The sequence below is a fragment of the Rhea americana genome, unplaced genomic scaffold (assembly GCF_003343005.1).
Source record: "Rhea americana isolate MKP2758 unplaced genomic scaffold, rheAme1 scaffold_58, whole genome shotgun sequence".
Classification (NCBI taxonomy): Eukaryota; Metazoa; Chordata; class Aves; order Rheiformes; family Rheidae; genus Rhea; species Rhea americana.
The window spans coordinates 4,969,996-4,987,073 of record NW_028186734.1 but is presented as its reverse complement, the minus strand read 5'-3'; the positions used below and the strand labels follow the sequence as shown (position 1 = coordinate 4,987,073).

At 36.0% G+C, this 17,078-nt stretch overlaps 1 protein-coding gene across 1 annotated transcript in view; it reads right to left on the bottom strand.

Annotated features, from left to right (window-relative positions):
• Positions 1 to 494: 494 nt before the first annotated feature.
• The window catches only part of LAMA3 (laminin subunit alpha 3), a 122,645-nt gene continuing 106,061 nt past the window's right edge, over positions 495 to 17,078 (bottom strand). Inside the window, exons 56-75 of the mRNA XM_085319328.1 lie at positions 16,517 to 16,693; positions 15,576 to 15,727; positions 15,312 to 15,474; positions 14,687 to 14,820; positions 13,990 to 14,140; positions 13,142 to 13,261; positions 12,232 to 12,356; positions 11,754 to 11,874; positions 10,417 to 10,551; positions 9,490 to 9,617; positions 8,502 to 8,633; positions 6,885 to 7,029; positions 6,613 to 6,782; positions 6,017 to 6,206; positions 5,221 to 5,361; positions 4,261 to 4,420; positions 3,995 to 4,122; positions 2,576 to 2,669; positions 2,110 to 2,229; positions 495 to 1,237 (exon numbers count right to left, since the gene is read on the bottom strand). Coding sequence (XP_085175454.1) covers positions 1,092 to 1,237; positions 2,110 to 2,229; positions 2,576 to 2,669; positions 3,995 to 4,122; positions 4,261 to 4,420; positions 5,221 to 5,361; positions 6,017 to 6,206; positions 6,613 to 6,782; positions 6,885 to 7,029; positions 8,502 to 8,633; positions 9,490 to 9,617; positions 10,417 to 10,551; positions 11,754 to 11,874; positions 12,232 to 12,356; positions 13,142 to 13,261; positions 13,990 to 14,140; positions 14,687 to 14,820; positions 15,312 to 15,474; positions 15,576 to 15,727; positions 16,517 to 16,693 — 2,832 coding nt within the window. The 3' untranslated portion in view covers positions 495 to 1,091. The remainder of the gene's footprint in view (positions 1,238 to 2,109; positions 2,230 to 2,575; positions 2,670 to 3,994; positions 4,123 to 4,260; positions 4,421 to 5,220; positions 5,362 to 6,016; positions 6,207 to 6,612; positions 6,783 to 6,884; positions 7,030 to 8,501; positions 8,634 to 9,489; positions 9,618 to 10,416; positions 10,552 to 11,753; positions 11,875 to 12,231; positions 12,357 to 13,141; positions 13,262 to 13,989; positions 14,141 to 14,686; positions 14,821 to 15,311; positions 15,475 to 15,575; positions 15,728 to 16,516; positions 16,694 to 17,078) is intronic.

Here is a 17,078-nt window from a genome sequence, read left to right as displayed (position 1 = left end):
CTGAACCTTGGGCACAGAGGCATGGGCAAGATGGGAGCAAACAGGAGCAAACATGTGAATCAGTGAGTAGGGAAATCTGTTTGTATTGCCATCTTCTCCTGCCTAGTGGSCAGCTGTAGAAAAAGCTTTAATTTTAAAAGGCAGAGATAGCATCAGGGAATTGGGGGGTGGGGAATAGCATCAAAAGGCTGCTTCTGAAGGACAGTGGGAGGAGAAGCCATGTCAAGTCTATCTGGGCCAGCCCTTTATCCAGAAAAATAAAGCAATAAAGCTGTGTTCTTTCATCCATGGGTCATGATTGTGGCTCTGAAGCTTACAAGGAAATTATTCTCTTTCAGAGGTTTTATATAACCAAGTCCTAAGAAGGAGAGATGATTGACTCCTGCTTATTCAGGCAAATTAACTTTTAAAGCTACAGAAACATTTGCACAAAGCAAGCAGAATTTAGTTGCCTGTAAAGAGTACATAAAGAAAAAAAAATAGATAAAAAAAAATGGACAGTTTACAGAACATACTGCATTTATTTGGCCCCCAAATTCCTAGCATTGTAACAAACTCCTAGAGTTTCACTCCTTAAAGTGCTTCAAACTCCATTTATATTATTATTATTACTTTTAACATTAATGTACATTTCTGTATAAACATTCTATTCATCACTCCAAAAAAATTACATTTTTATAAAAATTCTTTATATTAGTGGATCAAATTTGCTCTCAAGATGACCAGCATTAAGGAAATTTCCAAAATTAATACACTGGAGTTACTCAATACTAGGCAGTTATTGCTGAGAGCAAAATTTGGCCCAGTAGGTGTATGTACAATCCTKTTTTATAGTTTATGTATCTATTTTCAAAAGACAAAATGGATTACTTTGAAATCGATAACATTTAATAGGGAGTTTATCAAATGCAACACTTTCAGTTTGCTTCAGCACAGTCCACATCCAGTGGAGCGTTTGGTCACCAGCCATTCTGAATAACCAGCCTGATGACAATGACAGTGATCAGAAAAAGGGAACCTACATTGCATGAATTCACAAAGTACTTCAGCAGATCCAATCTGATGAGTGTACGAGTAGTGTAACAGTGAAGTTACTTGGCAGGGCATCCATGCAAACTCACTACACCATGAACCTCTGAAATTTTGTTGGTGGAGACAGGTTTGTCATTTATGTTAATATTCCGAAGACAGCCAAAAAATGGATCTTTAACTGGAAGCCATGGTGTGGTCAAATTTGCTACATAAAACAAAGTAAAAAGATCACATTAATAACATAAGAGTGATTTTAAAGAACATTAATTACTGTAAAACTTGCACTGTTTTAATAATGTACTCTTAGATCTTAGATCCTTTCTGTTAAATCTAGTAGGAAATAAACATCCCAAGATGCAGTGAACTATTTTCTACTGTAGATAAATACTTAGAATATTTTTTCATTAATCTATTTTTCCATGATTTGGCTCCAAATATGACAGGATTTGACCAGCATCTGATGTTCTTTATTCTTTTTTTATGAGAAGAAACACTTCCCATGTAKTTGTATTCTCTCCTGCTTCCCATCTGAGTGAAAACTTTCTCAGTAGGAACATCGTTTCTCATCCTTTCTACCCAAACTTCATGGAGAATCACAGCACAGAATAAAGACACCAAGCCCTAGCACTTCTGAGGCAGCGATGTGCCCAGCAGACACTCCTTTTCTGTTGAAGCTGAACTAAGGATTTGAGTGTTGATCTTGGAACATCTGAACTGGATTCTTTTCAGGTGAAGCTAAATCAGAAGATCCACTCCAAGAACACTCACCTAATGCACTCCAGCCACTCATAGGCAGTCAGCATGTTTCAGACTAAATCTAATCGGAATTAAAGCTCCCAAAATAAGCATAGTGCACATGCTGAGACGCCAGCAATTCAGATCTAGTTCTCTTTACAYATCTGCTCCTATTGCATGGCACTACTTGTTAGGTAGATAGAATCTTAGTCTCTATCAGAAAGAAGTTGTTCAAGAGAAGAGAGGGAATGATATAGGACTACATGCAAGAGYGAGACCTTTGTACTGGAAAGGAATAAAAAGCCAGTATATAACTAGAAAAGTAAGCAGCAATAATATTACCTGGAATTCTGCCGAAGTAGAGTGGCCGATGCATGTGTCTAGGAGTAAAAGATGGAAGTCCAGTGGTATAGTTACTCTGTGCGTCTACCTCTAGCCATATGGTATTCTTCTTCTGAGAGACTGTGAAGAAACAGGCAAATGAGTACTTCCTCTCAGCTCTATTGAAGGATCAGCCAGATATGATGCTATTCTAAAATGCACCTGTCTTGTCAAAATGCAGTTTATAGGAAAAATATATTTTATTCTAATACAAAGCCAGATTGACACATCCAAATACACTGTGGCTAAATAAACCTACTCCCTACCCATTATATAAAGCCCTGAATTAACATAAAACAGATACATTGTTCTAAAGAGCATTCTCAAAATAAACAGAAGTGAAATGATTAGTAAAAAATTGGGTGTGCAAAGCTCTGTGTCCACCTGCCTTTCCAAGTCTCAGAAGAACTGGCACAATGCAACATACCTACAATTGTATGCCACTGTCCGTTACACAAAGATTGCTTAGGAGTGACTGATGTCTGGAACTCTCCAGCCCCATTATTTCCAGTAGCAATGAGCTGTAAAAGAGTTATCTTTTAAGGTCTCATAGTAAAGAAAAGAGCAGCAGAAAAATGCAAGACTTTAAGTAATTTCCTGGGTAGCTGAGTTTCATTTAATTTTAAGAGTCACAGTCAGTGTATTCATATCCCAGAAATTATCTTCTCCAAGATGAAACTAAATTTCCCTAGTACAATCCTAGGAGAGGATATTTTATAAATTGTACAAGCATAAATGCACATTTTTGTCTCTCTTTGCCCTTCAGTCTTACAAAATTATATTAATTCTTTTGACATAAACTCATTCCTTGTGAACACTTTATTTTTTTTCAGCATCTTCCTTTCAAACTCTCTTTTATTATGATGCTTACAACAAGCTTGGTAATGGTCAGGTGACAGATATGCTGATCCACTTCCTATCAGGCTGATTGATGGTGTCTCACTGACCTTTTATTCCACTCTGTTGCTTTCTGTCCAYACATACAGCCAGCATGAATCTAAGTTACCAATGAAAAAAGTGGTCTTGCCCTTAAGGAGTCCCCAGAGGCTGATGCTCCTGCCTCCATGTGTTCATTGTGCCTTGCATCAGATGAGTGTTCTGGGTGAAACTAACTAAAAAACCCGATAAATACATAAATAAAAATAAGCCAGCCATCTCAGTTCCCTAAGCTAGTTCACTGGTGCCTGCCCTAGTGACAACCAGGAATGGACAGCTATGTCTAGGGAGGGAAGGACAAAGTTGACCCTTTCTCGAGTTAGGTGAACTCATGCTGGTTTAAACCATGTTTTGAACAACAAGTTCTGTGGAGCAGAGACTAGCTTTTTATTTGATGTCCCTCCAGCAGAAAGCACGATTGTTTTGTGGTCAAAGACTCACATTCTGAAGCTGTTAGATTATAACAAAATAACAGCGACAACAACCACTATCCTTACTTGTCAGCTAGAGGCAAAGACGCTCAAATGAAGCAAGACTGCTCAAGTTCTGCAGTGGACAAAGTTATGGAGCTGCATCAGTACTTTAGCCAAACGATGACTAAAATAGGAGTGGGAATAAGCCATGGAGTTCTGTGGCCTCYGGCCAAAAGCCCAGTGGGCTTTTGTAAAGGCCAAGAAAGTGCAAGTAAGTGTGCATAGAATGGAAGCTCCTTATGCAGGCAGAGACAGGTTTCATGCTCAATTTTCCATAGGATAGTTTTAATTCATTGGAGGAACCACATGAGGAATTTGTTTAATGTTAAATATAKAGACATACGTTGTAATAAGTAATTCCAGTATTCAAGGTCAGAATTTTCTCTGCTGAATGATGGCAGTACAACTGAGATGGAGACAAAGCCTGTAAAATTTACCTTTCCTCCTTCCATGTAAACAGTCAAGTAGTTGTCTTGCTTGCTTCCAGAATGGAGGAGTATACTTGTTGAACTCTTTGGTCGAACAGTAAATACAATCCTAAAATCTAAGCCCATCATTGAATTATCTGCAGAGAATTAAACAGTGGGTGAAAGGAATGACCATAGAAGAAGATAGTTAGAAGAAAGTGCAAAAAATGTTAAAAAAAATTGCATATACACATTTAAGACATAATTCCATATAACATAATTTTTACACAGCTTACCAATCATGATATATCCTCCTTCATTAAAGAAATAAATTCCAGTCTCCATGGGAACATCCAGACATGGAAGTACACCATTCTTTTGCTGAGGTATATTCATGACTTTTCCGTTCATCTTAAAATTCCTCAGGCAACCTTTCAAACTATTCACTGGCATAATCTGAAAGTATATTTCAAAACATGAATACTAAAGCATAATGACAATCCTTTTAGTAAGAACCTAATAGTTCCTTTGTATTGTTCAATTGTAGAAAGCCAGCTGTCTTTAAGGGCATCTTAAAACGAGTCTCTGATGCCTTGAAAAGATATCCTGAAATTAAAATAAACTTCTTAAAACATGAGAATAACAGCTCATTTTGAGTTAACAGAACTCCTGCTTGCAGAAAAGTTGCTTCCCAATGATGCGTCAAAAATACAACACAACGGGAGTTGTGAGGTCTGAAATATACCCTTCTTTTCCTAAGAGCCTGCATATTCAAATCTGATTTTATAAAATGTCTTGAATCACCAATTGTCTATTTTAAAAGTAATAGGGACAACATGTATTTCAGATTAAAATCAGGTTTTAGGTTCATAATTCCTTAAGGAGAAGGATTCCCTTGCTCCTCTACTAAATATCAAGCCCACTAAAATAAATATTCTGTAGGAAGACTGTATGCCTGGAATTAAAAGTGTGACTTTGGCCTTTTCTATTTCTTAAAAAATAGAAATGAAAACAGCACATAGTTGTCATCCGTGTGTCAACAACACATGTTGAAAACAAGGGCCAGCTGACAGCCATGTGCACAACTGGGGTAGGTCTATAACGAACAACTACAGACACCAAGCATAAATGGTGCTCAGTCAGTGCTTGGAAATACCTCCCAAACCTTTTCACCATGGAAATCTGGCATATTAATACTTTCACATGTAATTAATGCATCATGAGGAGTGTGTGTGAGTGAATGCACAATTATTTACCTGTTGTTTCAGTGATGGCAGCCCTCCCAAGTAGATCGGTTGTGTAATGCTGGCGGCAGAATTTGTTGCTAATCTTCTATGCCATGCCCTTAGACCATCRACAACAAGACGGAGATTCTTCCCATCTCTACTGAATACCACCTTTGCAGGTTGCAAACACAACAGAATGAGAAATTCCAAGCCCAGTGAAAGTCACTGGAGCTACTGCTCCAAAAGCAAAAAGGAGTTTTTAGAAAAATTAATCATACATAGTACAGCTTTAAAGCAAGAATACACTTTTCTGTCTAGTCTGAAACTAGCAAAAATAGAAATGGAAGTAAATAAATAAAATGCTTCCATCAAATATCAGGATGGTTTGAAAGCCTAGAGCACCTTGCACCTTGGTCATTCAGACTTTCAGGGATCCATTCTGGTCACCCTTGCTGCAGTCTATGAATGGAATAATTACATTAGCTCTCTGGGTGTGGCAAAAATCAGAACACTGCTTGCTACACCCACACCTCACCATCTCCGGTATCTTAAAGATCCTTTTTGGAGAATTTTTCTTTAACGCAGTATTCTTGAAATATTTAAACTGAAAACAACATGTTAGGACCTTAACTCACTATGRGCTCTCTCACAATAGATACCTTTAAACCACATGAACTTTCAGCCATATGAATTAACTTCAGATGCCCAAAAGTAACGATTTTGCTCTTTCCTTCTTGGCCTCTCTCAGTGACTTACAAATTGAATAGACTGTGCTTGCTGAATGCTACTTGTGATCTCACCATCATTCCTGTGCCATACTACTTACAGTGTGCCATTGCCCATCATTGTATTTAGTATCRGTTTTGATTTTGGTTCGTTTTCCTCCAGAAAAAAGTGAAAAGACAAAACGTCCTTTTGAAATGTGGAGAGCCATGTAAGAGTTCTCAAATCTTTCCTCCACGAAAAACATTAATCCTCTTGATGATCGAGTCCGTACGTCTACAGAAAAATGTAACCTATAGTTGAAAGAAAGCATACCTGAATGTAGGTCTATTTTGTTAAATGTTTTATCCTTACTGTTCTCCAGAAAAATGCCAGTGAAACTCCATTTGGGAAATAYAGAATAGCTATTGGGTAGAATCATTGTTCTGCACTCTTTCCATTTCTGAATGTGGATGAAAGTTGGCACATTCAGATTTAGGATTTGGTATCAGTATGCAGTATAGTTGTCGACCCCATCCAAGTCAATCACATAGCTTTGTCTGGGGAAATTTAATTGAGAAAAAGGTTCTCTGAACCTTTAGAATCATTCTTCTGTTGTGCCCAAAGATATTAGCAAGAAGAAAGACCTAACTCTTGACAYCCAAAGATTCAAGTAACTTTGAAAATTAAAGCAAGGTGAACAAAAAACATTTGTATTACCTGTCTGTAGGGGATAGTGGGGAAAATGTATATGACACGGAACTGTTGGGACTGTTTCCAAACAGATATGCTCCRCTGCTGACATTTAACAGAGCTGGTAAAGTATGGTTTTGCTGGTCCTGCTGCACTTCAGCAACTGTTAAATAATCAAGGTATTTTTCATTCTGTAACTGTAAGACAGAATTGAAAGTTTATCAGTCCTGCAAACCATGCTTGTGCAGAAAAGCCTCAGCATCAATATGGAGTGGAGAAGACTGTAAAAATAAGCATACCTTGAGCATCTTAAACTTGAGAGGATTTGTGAATTCTCTCAGCAGCACTGGTTCAAGGTTCTTGTATTGGCGGCAAGCTCCAAGAGACACACCAGTCTTCCTAGTGTAGTCAACTAGATTTTGAACCTCAGGGAGCTGACCTGTCCTAGAATGATAAAAGTAGTAAGTGCTATAACACACCATTCCTTTTCTTCAACAGGATCGCAATATACTGTAAGAATGTGCTTTGTACAATATAAATTTCTCAGTGATCTAATGTTGAAGTACCAATTTTCACCTCTTCTCCAATTAGAGTTGATTTCATTTTTTCTTCCAAATATTTTTTTTGTGAAAAATTTAGCTTTGTTTGGGTAAAAAATGTTCACATTTTTTCCTGGTTTTAGCTTTGGAAAGAATCCGGATGTTTTATTCTCGGCTCTTCCAAACAAATGATTTTGTTTTAAAAACTACCTATTAAAGAATATATTGCCATTGAGAAAAGGGGAAAAAATGATAGCATGGCTGGTTGAATAAGGTTCTGGATCAGACTACAAAACTTTCCTGGTTACTGTATGAATAGCCAGTGACAGATCAAGAAAAAAATGGAAATATCAAGTCCTGCTAACTCAACTCTCCTTCAATAAGATGTTCTAATGAGATTTGTCAAAGGGTAAAGTCCATCACAACTTAACATGCAGCTCTGGTATTACAGCCAAATATCAGAAAGACTGTTAAAACCAATTTCCTGCATGTAAAAAGAATATTAATTAATACTATCATTTTGTAGGTTTTACAGAACATTTTTAATCAGTAAGTTACAGAAAACTTTATAACAAAGAGGCTTTTTGCCCATTGATTTCTATAAGAAGATTTGGGATCAGAATCTAGACTTCCTGAAATCCAATCCAGTTTTCCATTCACTTGATCACACTAGCTATGATATTAATTGTCCATCTAAAGATTTACATTTTTGTATTGAAAGCAACTCTCAAAGTTTGGCTTTTGATGTGGAGTTTAATATAAATGTTACTTCATTGTCTTTCAGTTTCTTAGTTGAGATGTAAAGAAGATTTAACCAAATCAAAACACATTACTTTTTGTAAAACCACACATGTATAAAAATTCATCARAAGTCTGCTGAAACAAAGGCCCATTGGGAGAGCATTTGTGACTGAAAGAATGCTTATTTATAATAACCAGATAAACACATGTGAAAAAGAGATAATATAAATCAGACATCTGGTCTCATTTGTTTGTATAACTGTTCTGGACTTGTAAGTAAGCTTTGCTCATTCATTACTTGCCCCTGTGAAGTTATAATGACACAGTCAAGGAGTTTTCTTTGGATGCCTTGTTGGGACACTGTGAATTCACTATATTGAGTTTATTCTTTGATTCAAAGACGACTGTATCATTCAGCCTAAAATTCCCTTACATCCGAACGACAGATTTCATCATAACTTGATACTATGTATAATCTATCTGAATAAAAGGATGTTATGGGGCAGTAAAGTTATGTATTTATGAAGGCTTCATGTATGTGGAAGAAAAGCCGTTTAGCAAAAAATAATTTTAGTATGATCAAAAATAAAGGCAGATCAAAATGCCTGAAACGGAAAATCTTTCTAGGTCAAATACCTTTCTATAAAGATGTTTGCAATGCAACCTTCAAAATCATCTCCACCAAATCTTATAGGTTGGATTAATGTCTGTGGTCCTAGATAGTCAACTGTCATTGACACAGGCTCATCATCAACTAGTAGTCTTACTCTGAAACAAAGTGAATACAAATAAGTATGAAATATATAGTTATGCATCTAAATTAAAGAATTTAGAAAAGAAAAAAATATTTGAGAGGTGTTTCCTTGTTTTATTGTAATAATATTAGAGCTCCATTACCTTATTTCTGGGATTTTTACATCAGTATGTGCTACCTGACTTCTGTGGAATCACCCTGCTTCTCAGTGGCACATATTTAGCAAAGGTTAAAGCTAACCCTTCAGTGCTAAGGTGAAATCCTGATCTCACTGAAATTCATGAAGAAACTCCCATTGGCAGCTMTGGGATAGATTTCATTGTCTGTATCAAAATAGTGCACTTAACATGTTAGCAACAGCAAGTACAGAAAATATTAAAAGTTATAATTAGCCTAAGTCAGAGACAATCATTGAAAACTTTCTTCTTTAGCTAGCAAATATTTTATGTGATCCTAAAAAAGTCAGTATGATTTAGAAGCTTTTCAGAAAATTTTATTTAACTCCCGAGAAAACAAATACAATTATTAGCTTCTTCCTTGGGCTTTTAACCACCTATGCTGGATAGAGTTATATCTCATGATGACACATGTAATGGCTATGGGAAGGGGAAGAGCTCCAAAGCTCAGGCTTGCCAAGCAGACCAAAATCACACAATATATACAAAAAATATTCATATTGATGTATAGGTGAAACTTAGTAGGTACTGACATGCAAATTTACAGGCCAAATATCTCCTTTTGCTTCATTATTTCATTATCCTTTCCTAGCACAGGCCTTTTTTAGCTGTGTACCCAAAGAACAAGTCTCACAAAATCTTAATCTTTCTCTAACTACAACATTAAAAAAATCAGATAAAGAATTGAACTCACATGTCATCATTTTTTACGACTGTCACATAATGCATTGATCCATCTTCATATTTCTTGTTCAGTTGGTTTTCCATCTCTCCCACCCTTACAACTATGGAGCCAGGTCTCAGGAAGACAATAACATTAGGCTAAAAAAGAATCCCACAAAATGATCAATAAATGCAGGTTCCTTCAGTTCTCCCTGACATTGCCATTAAATACAGCTCTCTGTGGTAAGAAGTGGGGTGGGTAATACGCCTTGCTCTTGGATTGTCTGTATCTTATATTGCCCTGCAGAAGAGAAATCGTCTTTCCCCAAAACCGTACTTCTCAGGTAATCTATTATCAGACTTTACTCACAGTTCTTTACAAATTGCATAGTTCCTGTTTTAGAATACCCATGCACCGTGAATACCAGATAATTATTTATACTTCTTGTTTAAATAATTTTTACAAAGAGTAGAGGATTTGATTCTCCACTTCTCAAATGCCTGATGTGCACTCTCTTATCAGCTCCTTCAGCTAGCAAGAATGGGGTTACGATTGAACCTCCCTGCTTCCTGAGGAAACATAGCCAAAATCAACCCCTTTTTGCTGAATATTTCATTGAGGTAACATTTTTGTTTGGGCAGAATGCCAGTTTTTCCTCAGAAAATTTCCAGCCAACTGTATTAAGCAACGCTTATGAAACTGGGATGACAGTGTTGCGGGGCATGAGCTGCTTCTCTGCAGAAGGCTGAAATTCAAAGCACTGTTACTCATAAAACCAATTATAGGTCTAGTGAAGAAATTACCAAGCTGAGTTTCTTTGGCTTATGATATGGAAAATGCCATACTCAAGAGATTTATTTGTGATGCCAAAATTGTCATGGTCACAAATACACATAACTGATCCAGAAAGAAAAACCCAGTCATATATTCTAAGATGAACAGGCTTCAAAGTCGTACATTGTAATTTAAGAGTGTTCCAGTTGATGTCATGGTGCGAAATCCAAAGCTGACTTGGAAATCCTTGGGAAATGGGAAACGTGCTGCGCTCAAGCTCAGTGTTCCCTCCCTGGAGAAATCTGCTGATCTGACAATCTGAAAAAGGGATAAAAATGCTTTCAGTGATTATCCTTTTAGTCTAAATAAATAACAACATAGGGCAATAACTGCCCTACTCAACATAATTGTGACTGACTCCAGTCAAAACCAAACAGAAGGTAAACGGAAAGTTCAATATTTCAGTATAGAACAGATTGACTGGACTGGTTTCACTGGAAATTAACTGTGATCTGAGAAACTCTAAAGGCAGATGAGGCCTGCTGAGTACAATGCATTGTTTGTCCATACTGGTTGCATTGACAGGACAGTTTTATACGGTTTTACAAACAGAGGTACAAAAGTGAGCAGCTGGAGAAATACTTTGTACGTACAGAGCTGTGAAGATGAGCATACATATTTGAAGCTGTGTGAATCATGGGACAGAATATATCTAGGCCCTTTTGAACAAAATGCTTTTTAATACATGACAAATTATGCAGATATGATCAGAGAATGAAGGCCAGATCTTCTGCACAGGGAAATAACCTGCGAAGAAATTGCTCTGTGAAAGGTTTAGAGGTCACAAAAGGAAAGAAAATGAACATAAACTTTCTGTGCAATACAACAGTAGATAGGGCAAAGGTAATTRTGCACAATGTGAACAGCGGTAAGTAGAAGTAGAGAGGTAATTTTCATCTCTTCACACAGCATTGGTTAAACCAACAATGAAACATCACACTGTCCCATTATAAAAAGAATCTAGCACCATGGGTGCATAGAAAATGCCTACAAAATGATCTGATGAGTGGAGAAATTGCCTTAAAATGAGAGACTTCAGTGGAAGTAGGATCTGCTTAGCTTTTTCAAGGAAAAAAAAAAAAAAAAAAAGGCACCTCAGCAAGAAGAAAGATTCTGAGTAGTATTCAGTGAGTAAATCTTCTGGAGAAAGCCTAATCAAAACTGAAAGCCAAAACAAATTTACATGATAAGCATGCATTCTTAATTGTGCAGAGTTTAAATTAAGATGGTRGACTATGCACTGGAGCAAAGTATCAAAGTAAGGGTGGATTCTCTTTCTCTCCTTATCTTCATACCGAGCCGTGGCTCCTCATTATCATCACATGTTAACCAAATATAATTTTTGAGCGTAAGTACAATGGTCCTAGTTTTATAGCTGAATCATACTCTATGATCTAGCGATCTATTTTAGTCATGAATTTTATACCTAGCCAAAATTTTAAAGTAATTTTGTTAGTTACCTTCCAGTCATCTGAACATTTCTTGCTGACACCAACAGTCTCATCAAAAATAACAGAGGCAGTTTTAGGATTTTTCACATTTTTCATGCAACCCCGGAATGGAGGTGTGGATATATTAAAGCTGGTTTCAGGGAGTGGAAGAGAAAAGAAGAAATCAGTAACCTGTTATTTCAAAGCATTCACTAATAAAATAGCCTTTCCTTTTTGACAATAAAATAAGAAATAAAAAATAAAACAAAAGCAATCTTTATTGCACACACATGTTTAATGCTGATCAAACCTTTTGTCAGGACACACTCCAACAAAGAACCCACCATTTGCCAAAAATCACAGATTATAATCATGTATTATAAACTGGTTATTTTCAAATTACATAAGATACACAATATACAGTTTGAAAAAAAAATTACCTAAGGAAAGAGTTTAGATGAATTTCCCATAAAAGGCTATATATTATGGTCTTCTCATAGTAACTCACCGTTCCCGTAGAGAAGATGGAATTCCACCCAGGTAGTACTTAGTGAAACTGAAGATATTTATGTTGGCACTAATACCAGGACTGACACGAACAATACTTTTACTTCTAGCAAGCAACAAATTAATCTGAAATAGGTGAATAATGAGAATTACTTAACAGCCTTAAATCTTGAATAACTGTAGTAGTGCAAAAGTACTTTGCAAAATTTTGGCACTTTAGGCAAAGCAAATGCCTTAGGAAAATGTGCCACTATCCAAACAATGGGCAGGTTTTTATTCTTCTTGAGAAGATTGCATTAAAAATACACCTCACCTAACATTCACACATTGCCATCTATTTGCAGTTGAAGACTGGGGAGCAGCTGCCTGACACAAAGACTATCTCAGTCAACTGACTGGAGGTAACTTGACCGAGTACAGTATAAAGACACCTTCCAGAAGTCCCTGCAATCTATACTATCTGGTTGAAGATACAGGAAGGGAAAAAGGGAGAATAAATCAAAAGAGCCATCAAAGATTCTTGCAATGTCCTTAAGATTTCACTTTTGTAGCACAACAAAACAGCTGGACTAAAGCTAAGCAGACAAGCAACAACAAAAAAAATATCTTTAATCTCTATAAAGTAATCTCTAGAAAGATCAAATTGGCCTGAAGAAATAGCTTTAGCTGGTGAAAACACTTATGTACATATTAAAATAATGTTGATATTTACAATGAACACAGCTCTCTCTTAATAAAGCAATGTTTTTGCAAAGGCTTTTTTTCTCTTGTGATTATTCTCTAAAAATGGAATGCATGACAGTAGACAGTGTAAAGATCAATTTTTGTATGTTCAAACTAACCCTATCCATCTCAATCCTCTCAATACAAAAGCAAAATTTCATATCACTTGATTGTTTAAAAGGACATACGTGTTTATATGTTCCATCATTTACAGTTGCATTGTTTTCTATTTCCTTTGGAGGCTCAGAGTCAATTTTGTATCTAAAAACTGGATGACCATTTTTAATGAGTATACTGATGAACTGATCCTGCAATAAGAACAAACATCATTAAAAAACATTCAACTGTGCAACTTTTCATGTATATTTCACTGTTTTGTAAATTAATAAAGCTATCAATAAAGCTTTGGGGCAAAAAGATAACACAAAACAGCTTAAAACTTGTAATAGTCACTATAATTACTTTAAACTCTTACAAAYAGATCTAGTATCAGTTCTCCAAATCTCTAGGGGAATTTTTCTCATTTCAAGATGTCTACCTATATTTTATAGCATTAAGAAACTACTAGTACATGTTACAGTGATTGCAAACAGTCTTATAATATTATTAAATAAGTAATAATATTGCTGTGTTTTGACCAACTTTCACAGGTATAATTCACCACTTTCTAAATTATTCCTTACTGTGTTACCAACCACATCTAGATTTGGGAAGGASGAGGCAATTCCATTTTTGGAGGATTTTGATATTTCAAAATTGGTTTGATTCAAGTTACGAAATGAAATCCCTCAAATTCTGAATTCTCTGCACAGTATAATGGAGGAGCTACCTAGCATGATTTTTTCTCAACTATGACAAAATGAGTATTCAAGCAGCCATAAAACATACAGCAGAATATACTAATTTGTTACACAGTTTAAGAAACAAGTTACAAATCTAAGAAACTTTATCACAGTTATTACTAAATCTAGCACGATCTCAATTAAGTTATTTTTTTTCTCCAGAGCACCACAGACAGAGGCATTCCATGAATTACCTCATTTGCTGCAAAAAACACTAGGCCTTCATCTGCAGTAGTCCGAATTGTCTGTTCATAGCGTGCTGGTATATTAGCATTTGTTTCTCTAGATGTGACACTGGCATAACCAGTGCCTTCAAAATAGCTTTGGTCAGACTCTTCTTTATACCTGTAACAATGTCACAGACGAGAATACATGAGAGCAAAAATTCCCACTACATGGAYTTACTGTCATTACCATTTGAAAAAAGCTTAAGCTAAAGCATTTGGTACAGGGCCACTAATAGGGCCAAATTCAGATCTWATCCAAGTAAACAGAAAACCTTCCACTGGCTTTTATTCGATTTGCCTATGGTCTTTACAGAGGAAAAATTTAAATTTAAATTTTCAGTGAGTACATTTTTTCACTTAATATAATATTTACCCTATAAAGGAGATGGATACATTAGTTCATGGATTGGAGACTTCAATTTTTGTCTGGGTATTTCAACATTTAGATTTTTGGCCAGTGGATTGAGATTGCAATAAATGTGAATGTTGCCAACATTGAGGATTTTCTCTAGGAAATGTAGTTAACGATCAAGAGTTAGGAAAAAAATTACTCGTTTTGCTACAGTGCTTATTCTCCTGGATGTGAAGAGATGAGCGTTCCTGATGATAAAATAATGGAACTGTGAATTTCTTACTGTAAAGCATTTCTATGTTTGTATCATACCTTCTGCACGGTTGCACTTCAGTGGTATTGAGATTAAATGTCCTCTTGAAGTTGTACAGGCTGATAATATTCTCATTTAGATTGTCTAATTCAATGCAGCCTTCATAATGAGGATAGTCTAGCTTTTGCGGAGGCTGCAAAAATAGTGYCATCAAAAACATACTGTCAGCATTCAGCTGAAAAAATTTTACATTGACATGTAATGCTAGTACTTATTACAAATTTTAATAAAACACAGAATATGATATTCTATATATCATAAAGTTATTGTATGTTTGGATATAATATCCAAATCGTACAACAGCACCCCGGGGTACTACAGCACAGTTAAAGTGGGGACATGTGAGCAAATTGGGAAAAAAGACTTAGCAGGGCTGGACAGCTTTTATGCTGTCCTTTGTGGAAGAAGAAAACATTATGCTCCCTTCTTTGAGTTCTAGCATACTACAAGCCAGGCATCTTCTTTCTCTCACTTTATTTCTGCTTGCATGGATAAACTTTTATACAAGCAAGAATGCAGTCTGGCACCCCACCTTTGAAAGACTGCTAGTTCCCATCTTAACTGTAAAAACGATAGATTAATTAATACTGAAATCTCTTTAAAAGCCTAAGCAATTCTTTTTACCCTAAAATCTGGTGGGTATCCTCCAACATAAAAGACAACATTGCTGGGATCAAGATTTAGGAGAGTGTGACTGTCTCCACTGTTCCCATTCAAAGGCTTTTCATACTCTGGAGAAGTTGATGTAGCTGCTTTGATGTAATTCAGCTTCACATACTGGTAAATCCTAAAACAAAAACAGAAAGGCAAAATAACACATTTCATTAAAAAAGATGTTCTTAACAGGTTCTGGAAAAGCATATCTATTGCATACTGTGGATCTTTTACCTTTCAAACTTAACTTGATCCAAAATGGCTTCCTCAGTGTTGCTTTCAGTCACCAGTGGTTCCACATCTATTTCAGCTTCGTTGCCTCCCAGATTATAGACACAAGTGAGGTGACCACGTTTCAGGGCCATACCGATGTAGTCCTGGGAAGCCTAAGAATAGCAAAGCAAATAATCATTAATCATCTTTTCATTCATGTTAATGATGGTCAGTACTTTCTCAGAGACAATATCAAACTGTGAACGAGTCAGTAGTAGTCCATCCTCCTAACATAAAAAGCATTCTGATCAGAATTTTTATTAAGTTTATTGAGTCTTTTTCTGAAAAGAACAAATTGTAGTTCTATGTGCTGCACTGATTCAGTGAATATATTTAACTGAGGAGTCATGAGTAGCTTTTTATTTTTATAACAATAATAGTTAAAATAATTTCCACTTTCATAACATCTGCTAGCTAAAGTCATGAAAATGTGAGACATTTAGTAAAAATGTAGACTCAACTCTCTCACAAAATAAAAAGAACATTAGGAACAACACTCAGTCAAGGGCAAAGGCTCCTACTGAGATGATTAGAAGCAATCATGTCTTCCAAAAAATTGCATTTTATTTATTCAACATACCATCTTTCACAAGGAAAAATTAAATCTCTACTTGACAAACAGGTATCCCAGCCAGATGTTCAGGGGAGAAAAAGGGTGAAATCCTGTGTAGAATAACTACCTTTAAACAGCTGTCAATCTATGCATAAAGACTCACAACAGATAGAGCTGCTGTCAGATAACAAGATATAAAAACACATAGTTAGGCATCTCATGTGCAGGAAAACTACACATGAGCTACGTGAGTACCTAAAAACACCAATCAAAATAAATTGCCTCTCATTCATTTCTCACAGCATGTTGCCTGTTTTAAAAGATGCATTAAATTGCAATATATACCTACATCTTTATTACCCAGATACAGGACAAACATATTYGGTGCCCTCTGGAGGATATCTGATCTTTTCTGAGGTCTTTGGAGAAAGAAAGAAAGTGAAGTATAGCCTCTCAAATCTTCAAGGTTCCTTGGAGGTCGAACTTCTACCCCAGAGCTGCCATTGAACCTCATAGGAATAGCAATCTATTAAGAAAACAAATTCAGTTAGTTAAAACCTGCTACTGAAGGTATTTCTACTTATCTCACCGTGGTGTGAATTACTGGCTCTGATTCTAACAAGCAATAAATATAACTAGAAATTAGGATGGATAAAATTGTATTATCAATACTTATCATTTACAAAGCACTTTTTTCCTTCAGTATTTAGTAATCAACCCTTACCACACTTTTGTCAAGTAATTGTTATCTTCACTGTATACACAGGAACGGCTGTGTCTTGAGCTCCAAAGAGCAGGCCTACAAATTACTTAGATGTCTATTTACATATCTTCATGCTTCACTTAGCTGAACTTGACTGTTGGAAATTATAATGCATCACTATTAATAAAGACATCTTCTATTACAGCTA